Source organism: Teleopsis dalmanni, chromosome 2 (genome assembly GCF_002237135.1).
Source record: "Teleopsis dalmanni isolate 2A chromosome 2, ASM223713v2, whole genome shotgun sequence".
Taxonomy (NCBI): domain Eukaryota; kingdom Metazoa; phylum Arthropoda; class Insecta; order Diptera; family Diopsidae; genus Teleopsis; species Teleopsis dalmanni.
The window spans coordinates 91,761,600-91,769,663 of record NC_051847.1 but is presented as its reverse complement, the minus strand read 5'-3'; the positions used below and the strand labels follow the sequence as shown (position 1 = coordinate 91,769,663).

The window sequence follows — 8,064 nt, the reverse complement described above, 5'->3', positions numbered from 1 at the left end:
ATTGTTAAACTTACCGTAGTCAATATTGTAGATAATATTTATTTCAGTAAGCTAAAACCGCTTAATTAGCAAAAGAGAAGATAATTAATTCGTGATATGCTGCCCCACAGATGCTCTACAATTTCTCGACATGTTAATAAGGAAATGTGTTAATAAATAATACAGAAATTATATTTAGTAATATGAAACAATCTGTCGAATAAATTTAAATAATAATTTTAATATAATAATAACTTTATATTGGCATATTTGCACTTTGAAAAGCTTTTATTAATAAATATTCTTAATTTTAATGTCACCCTAAAAGTATGCAAAACAGAAAATAATCAAAATGAAAAATTAATAAATAAATTTTTGAATGTAGTTTAAATAATACAATAAATTTTATAAATAAGATATTTAATAAATTCATTGCAATAAATATACAAATTGCATAAGTACTAATATCATAAAATACGAAGATTAAATAGCAACATTAAACAACATTAAAAAATAAAGTTAAAGAAATAAAAACAGTGTTTAATTTTTATGAAACAAGCAGTCATTAATAAAAAGCCAGATTCATCCACTTATATTTGTACCTACAAATATAGTATATACATACCAGGGCACGATCTATCAGCATTAACATTCTTTAATGGTTCAAACTGTTATGTCAGTAATTGCAGGTACTACTCATTGTATATTCGTGTAGATAAGAAGACTTATGTATCAGCAGCTCATCTATATGCCCTATTGTAGATTGTCTCTTTAAGGGAATAAATGGCTTTAGAATAAATTTTATAATTAACTTGTATTGTATAATAAAATAAATATAATATAAACTAATACCCCGATTTGCGGTGTTAATTGGGACCAACAATATGCGGCAATATGATTAAATTTTTTTTTTTGCTTATATCTAACTTAAAATTTTGCTATATATATTTACTGATTATTTAATAATTTTTTGGAATTAATATAGATTACGAAATATATATAACAATTTTTTTATTTTGCCTGCGTTTTCATCTATGGCATTGACTCAATCTTGGGTTTTCAACAGCACGGATAGTATTTGACCATCCAGTTTGTGTAAGTTAGCTTCTAGTTTTAGATGTCTTGTTTTAGTCTTATTTCTATTATTCTATAATTATTTCTATCTAATTATTTTTTGGACATCATTTCGTTCTTCTCTACACATTATTTTGATCAAATGTTTGAAATTTTTATATTTCTCAGGCTCGAATTTAATGTTTTTTACAACGGCACTTTTGCTGTATTCAAGGACATAATTTTACATATTCGCTCAAAAGATATAAAATATTTTAAGCTTCAACTTTGTGCATCTTTAACTGAGCAAGTATACTTATATCTTACGTTGCCAGGAGTATCTATTTAATTTGAAAGTAATCCAGCAAAAAGTGCATTATTTCTTCTAATTAGTTTATTACTACTACACTTTTTGTTTTTTGCTCAATCCAGATATAAAGCGTGCTAGTATCATTAATCAGAAGCAGTACAATAGGTATAACCAGTAGCCGTTAGTATTTTCCAGACCAGCAATTCATATTTTTTTAATTTTCATCACCACTCGCCTAAGCAGTGAATTGGCGTACATCATTTAATGCTTCTCCAGCTTCCAATAGCTCACCAATATCGCTTAAGTCAAACTGAATAAAGTAAGTGAAAATAGAGTCAACATTTGCTTTGTTAGTTGTAGTACTCAGTATCAGTCACCAGCAGACGACACTAGCTATTTTAAAGATTTTTTTTGCTATCTAACTTGTGTAATATCTTAAATATTTAGTATAAACAGCTAGCAAAATTAACTAAATAAAGCAATGAAAGAGTTTTGCTCACCATCATATCATCACTGTTCTGTTTTGCTATAAGTACAATGGTCAATAGAGAAGTCATTTGCTTTGCACTGTCATATAATTAAATAGTTAACCATATATAATACAACAGAGGGATTTATGTTTTGACTATAGAATTTTATAAGGCTTGTTGCCGTATTTGATAGAAATACTTTATTTTTTAATATTTTAATTTTAATTGATAGTATGTTATCTGTAGATGACACTAAACGTCTCTATTTTAAATTATTTTTAATTCTGTTTTTAGAAAGAAACCAAGCAACCTACCGTAGCTTTCAATTTCAAAATTATAATATTTTGACTGATACAATATATATCTGCTTATATTCATTGATATTTCAATTTCCTGTTAATAGATATAGCAAATATGGGGTTTGTAAGATAATTTTGAAGCTCCAAAGCCCAATGGCTCTATAAGCATTCAGTTAGCGCTATACTAATCTATGGTTGAAGCAATGGTGCTACATTCATCATTAGAAGTCTTCAAACTTATCAAAATTTTGTATTGAAATATATGCTAAAAGCACCATGATATATTAGAAATGAAGATATACAAATTAATTTAAGAGTTCAGAGTGTGCAAAAGTGCTTTAAAGAAAGAATAATGAAATTGTTCACTTTTAGTTCTATAAAATCAATTAAATAACTTATAATCATTTGTTTTTGGAACATTTGTTACAGAGGATTACTCAAGTGATCAGAGAAACTTTTGACTAAAAGTGCTTTAGACACTAAGTAGGCTTTCATTAAACAAAGAAGAAAAAGAATTACGTGTACTTGTATATTGACATGCCTTATGAGATATTTGTAGTATATTCTAGTTTAGTCGTATAATGTTTTTAAAGTAGTTTAAAAAGTGCAGTATTTGTATATAACCAGAGTAGTTTGACAATAAAGGCATCTAACCTTTTAATTAATATATCACTGATAATGTATATCTCTCATTGAAGGGAACTACTAAATACTAGATGCAGTTAGTACATTTTGTTTTTTAGCGAAAACACTCTTTTAGTTTTGAGATATCCTATAGTAATTCTATAGATATTTTTACCTATAAATAGTTAATCCTTATACATAAACTACATTACTACTATACATCACATATTCTTCTCTCCAATTATATAAATAAATAAAATAAAATGCGATTTTAATTATTATTAGTTTTTATAATTGTATGTAAAACAAAAACTTCTAGTGTTGTAGATTTAAATACAACACTAAAAGTAATTTTAAGGCACTTGGATTACCGAAAATATTATTACATGATTTCTTTTTAATAAGTGCAAATTTTGTTATAAAACAACAAATAAATCCTTTGAACTTATCTAATATTGCTTCGAAAGTGCTTTTCCGTAATACTTTTATCAATACTTTCAGAACCAGGACTAAATCACTAGAGCTTTAATTTCCATCGATTGGAAACAAATTATTTCGTTAACGATTTTCATCTTCTTCTTCCTGTAAACGAAGTATATCGGCTTTATTCATAAAATAATAACTTGGCTGACGTCCTTTTAAATCCTTAGATGTACGCTTGGCACCATTTTGTATCAATATTCGACTCAGACTCTCTACAGTATTTGTACCCATTGCATAGTGTAATGCAGTACGTTCCAACTTTAAATAAGAAACATTTAATATATATCTTAACTATAAATATATATATATATATATCCATGATTTAACGTAATACATACATTATCACCTATTCTTAACACCTCAGGTGCGTGATTTATAAATAATGTAACAATTTCTTCAGCTTCTTTCAAAACTGCAATGTGCAATGCAGTACGTCCTTTAAAGAAATACTTTTAGTAATATATCTATATATATAAAATAACTTTAATCAAACCATAGTAGTTTTTGGCCCCCAACAACCATTTGGCATTTATTGAAGCAGTTATTTCCTTAATCCGCTCTAAATTATTTTCACGTATCATTTGATGCAACTCTTCACGAGTTTCCTGTGATGAATAAATATATTAAAGAAAATGTAATTAAAATTCACATTAGCGATTTCTGAATTACCTCCATAGAACGTAAATTTCGCAAAAATGCTTCTAATTCCTCGTGACCCTTTTCAGTAACAATATCTGTTATCATCTTACCACTATCATCAACGATGTCAATGATATGATCGTAGCCCATTATTCCCAAATGTTCGAATGGTCTTACATCACCTTAAATAATTTTACAAGTAGGAAATACAAAAAAGTATTTATTATATTTTATATAGTATATTTGAATTATCATACCAATCACAGCCAATGAGAGTACATAGCGATCAATTTCTTTTGCATTTGCCAATTGATTTGCTTGCAAGGAAACATCTCTAGCGGTACGATATAGCTCATCTCTATATGTTATGTCAATATTTGATTCCTCAATCAAATTCATTAACGCTCCACGTCTATGGGAACGAGCACAGGCGAAGTGCAACATACTCTGTCCATGCTCATCGCGATCGTCGTACTGATTAACGGCTAAGGAATCATCTTCCGCAGTTGAAATGCGTTCAATATCGTTATCCTCATTATTACTGTTGCTGGCACTAGGATTTGTATTTGACTTATGCGTCATTAATGCGGTTGAATTTGTTTTACTGCTGCTGCTCTTTATTGTTTGCTCGACTTCTGCTTTACCATTGCGGTTCCGTACATAATTCTGTAAGAACCCGGTGAGAAACGCGACAGGATCCTCTGGTCTTTTGTTCGCTATTTCAGTAAGAGCTTTTATAAGCGGTTCAGCCAAGTCTACATGGAAGTGACAATTATTCAATTTTAAGTTTAATGTTTTATTATTATACTTTGAAAAAGAATATTTTAAAACTATCATGAACTTATATTTAATTTAAATTTAATTATTTTAATTTTTCCAATTTGGTTGTAGAACATAAAATATTTTGTTTTTGTTCTTCTATATATCTATATATATATATATATATATATATATATATATATCTGGGTCTTCATTTTATTAATAAATAAGTAAAACTTTATGATAATTTTTTTTATAAACATCTAATATTAGTACTCAAATATAAACAATTTTAATTTTTTTAAGTTATTCAAAAAATCTTCAATTATCCTTAAAACCCAGTTAACTGTAAAGTTCTATCATTCACTGAGCGTGAGATATGACCATTTGAAAATGAATCTAAATTTAATATCCCCATCTTCGCGTATCTTGTAAGTATTTTTTTCCAAAACATAAGTAATAAAATAATTCTTCTTCTTTATTATATACAGAATATTTAGATTTACAATTTGAACTGTATACATAACCTATAAATATTATGGTATACTGATGGGTCCAAAATGGAAGATGGCATTACGGGAGCAGGAATTATAGGACCGAAATTCCGCAAAGCAATCGCAATGGGAAAAACTGCTTCCATTTTTCAGGCAGAGGTCCATGCCTTAGAGCTTTGTGCAAGAGAATGCATACGAAGGGGCACCCGAGGTACCAAAATATGCATCCTGTCAGACACCTAAGCAGTTCTAAAAACTTTAGCAAAATTCTTATTCCAAACAAAGTTGGTCTGGAAATGCCATCAACTTCTCAGCACCCTAGCATCGAGGAACTATGTTACTCTCATTTGGGTACCGGGACACGAAGCGCATGAGGGCAATGAAATAGCAGACTCCCTAGCAAAGAAGAGTGCATGTGCTCCTTTCATTGGTCCAGATTCCTTCTGCGGGATAACAAATAGATTCACAAATAGCTTATTATGTGAACGGGAGAAACAACATCTACTTGAACACTGGAGAGCCCAAACAGGCATGCGACAGTCAAAAAGATTCATTGATCCTAATCATATCAAAGTTAATGCTATCCTTGGCCTTAGCAGAAACGATATTAGAATCTACACTGAACTTCTTACGGGACACTGTAGACTTAATTACCACATGAAGATTATAGGTGTGGTAGAAAGTGACTCCTGTGGTGTTCGTCACCAAGCGGAAGATTGGATTTAAAAACATATATACTTTTATTTTCTTAGAGGATCGCATAAAACAAGTCAACCAAATCAGAGATTATCAGATTAAAAGTACACCCGTTTGTAAAAGAATGACCCATATGCAGTGAAAGTTCTCCCAATGGGACACCGATCAGATGAACCATTTTAATCGTTTATAAAAAATATTAATATAAAAGAACGTGAGGTTTATGAAAAATGAAGACTGTGGACTCGATTAATTGAGACCGTTCATTTAGGAAAAGTCTCACCTTGTAACAGTCTTTTAAAAAAATTTGAAAAAAAAGTTTTTGAAAATTTTGTTGTTCTTGATCTTGTGATTTTAGTTAGTGCTACTGCGCACTTTTACTATTTGTGGCTGGGGGGCTTATCCCTGCCCCACACAACTTTAACTTTACTAAAATCATTATTATTTATTTATCTTCTAACTGATGACGAACCGTAGATCAGCATATCTTATGTTCCGTCCTGAGGCGGACTTAAGGTTTGTTAGGGCGGGTTTGGCAACGTAGCAATTTTTGTGAATAATTTTAGGGCTCTGTCCTTGATATATATTTTCACTAAGTTGATTCTTAGAAAATAAAATTTTTTTATGTCAAAATATAAATAATAAGTAACTTTATCTTTAAATTAAAAATTATGAAATATGAAGTTGTCTTATACTAAGTCTAAAATACTTACTGTTTGCTAGATATTGTCCTTGCTCTGTTTTGAAAATCGGATTATTTTGACAACTTTGGTTTTCAACTTGACCTGAAAATAGTTTTCGATTTAAATTTAGTGTTAAATTCTTCGTAAAAGTATTTTACAACAGCATTATAAGTTGATCGATTTCTAAAAACTAATTAATCGATATAAAGTACTGAAAAGCAAAGGAATTAAACAGTGCGTACATCTAGTATAACTTCAATTTTAATATTCAAACAATATTTATGTATAGCATAACGACGAATTAAGTATAAAATAATTGCCATTACTTCCTAATAACTTCTAATAATTATTTATTTATACATATTTTTTACAGTTCTTTAATTAATGGACGAACGCAATACTAATTCTTCGAGAGTGAAATGAAATCAAATTTTTTAAGACTTGTATTTAAGTAAAAGGTACTTTGGATGAAGGCATGAAAGGAATTACAATTATGATTTATATATTATATATTATAAACGAACACATTAATTTTTTTTACAATTAATTTTTTGTTTTGACTTAATTAATAAATATCAATTACTTAAAACAAATAAAGGAATTTTGAACCATATACTTTGACTAAAAGTATTTTAAGTAAGTTGATTATATTAATATGAATAGTTACTCAAAAGTATATATATGTATATATACAGACTCTTGGTTCAACAAATACTTGTTATAAGTAACCCTCTAAATGAATAAATGATCATATACTAGTAAATATAGTAAACAAAAATGTTCTCTCCAAATAAGAAGTATTGAAAATAATGCGTATTCAAAATAAAGAAAAATCTTTGATAATATAAAATCTCTCATTTTATGGGGGTCTACTGTATATATTATAAATAAATAATAAACCTAAATTTGATATTTAAAATTATTTTAAAAATTTTTTAATTAGTAATAGTTCTTAAAACAACAGCTTGATCCAACAAATATATTTTAATCAACTATGTAAATCTTAGAACACCTAGCTTCAATAAGATTCCCGAAGAATTAATATCGCCTTTAATTTTCTCTGGATGCTGATATAAATATATATAATTATATGGTATTAAAAAAGTCTCTAAGAAATGTTTTTATTTTTGTGGCATATATTTTCATGAATCTTTTCATGTTATTAAGAACCATTTAATCTTTTCTTAACCCATTTCTCCAAATATTGTAGGTTAGGAAACTCAAATGAAATGTGAAGCGCAACTCAATCATAAAACTAAAAAAATCACAGGACATGAACTTTTACAAAAACTATTATTCTACTACAATCTTACAGTACACAAAAAGGAATGTTTGAAATAAAATAATTTACTAACCCTGTTGCAAGTTGAATGTGAAGCTCATTAACTCTCAGAAGCAAAAATAAAAGAATTTCAACAAAAATTAAGTACTCAATTATATATTTTGTATAATACAATTTTTTTGAATGCTCATACTAATTTTGATAAAATTTTTGTATTTACAAATCATGTGAAATGGCATTCTATTCTGCTGTATTATCTAAATGATTGTGTATTATTGCTATATTTTTAGAAA

At 28.3% G+C, this 8,064-nt stretch overlaps 1 protein-coding gene across 1 annotated transcript; it reads right to left on the bottom strand.

Annotated features, from left to right (window-relative positions):
• Window positions 1–3,112: 3,112 nt before the first annotated feature.
• LOC119684046 lies at window positions 3,113–7,889 on the bottom strand. The gene is made up of 7 exons (XM_038097987.1): window positions 7,845–7,889; window positions 6,520–6,591; window positions 4,115–4,612; window positions 3,888–4,039; window positions 3,712–3,823; window positions 3,557–3,654; window positions 3,113–3,476 (listed from the first exon to the last, which is right to left on the bottom strand). Exons 1-7 carry the CDS (start codon window positions 7,870–7,872, stop codon window positions 3,294–3,296), a joined length of 1,143 nt encoding a protein of 380 aa, XP_037953915.1. The 5' UTR covers window positions 7,873–7,889; the 3' UTR covers window positions 3,113–3,293.
• Between the last annotated feature and the right edge of the window lie 175 nt (window positions 7,890–8,064).

Excerpts from the sequence above, each read along its gene's own strand:
- LOC119684046 (XM_038097987.1), bottom strand. The coding sequence starts at position 7,872 with ATGAGCTTCACATTCAACTTGCAACAGG. Across the intron at positions 4,040-4,114 it reads ACTCTCATTGGCTGTGATTG|GTGATGTAAGACCATTCGAA; the intron begins GTATGATAATTC and ends AAATTATTTAAG. Across the intron at positions 3,477-3,556 it reads TGTTAAGAATAGGTGATAAT|TTGGAACGTACTGCATTACA; the intron begins GTATGTATTACG and ends TCTTATTTAAAG.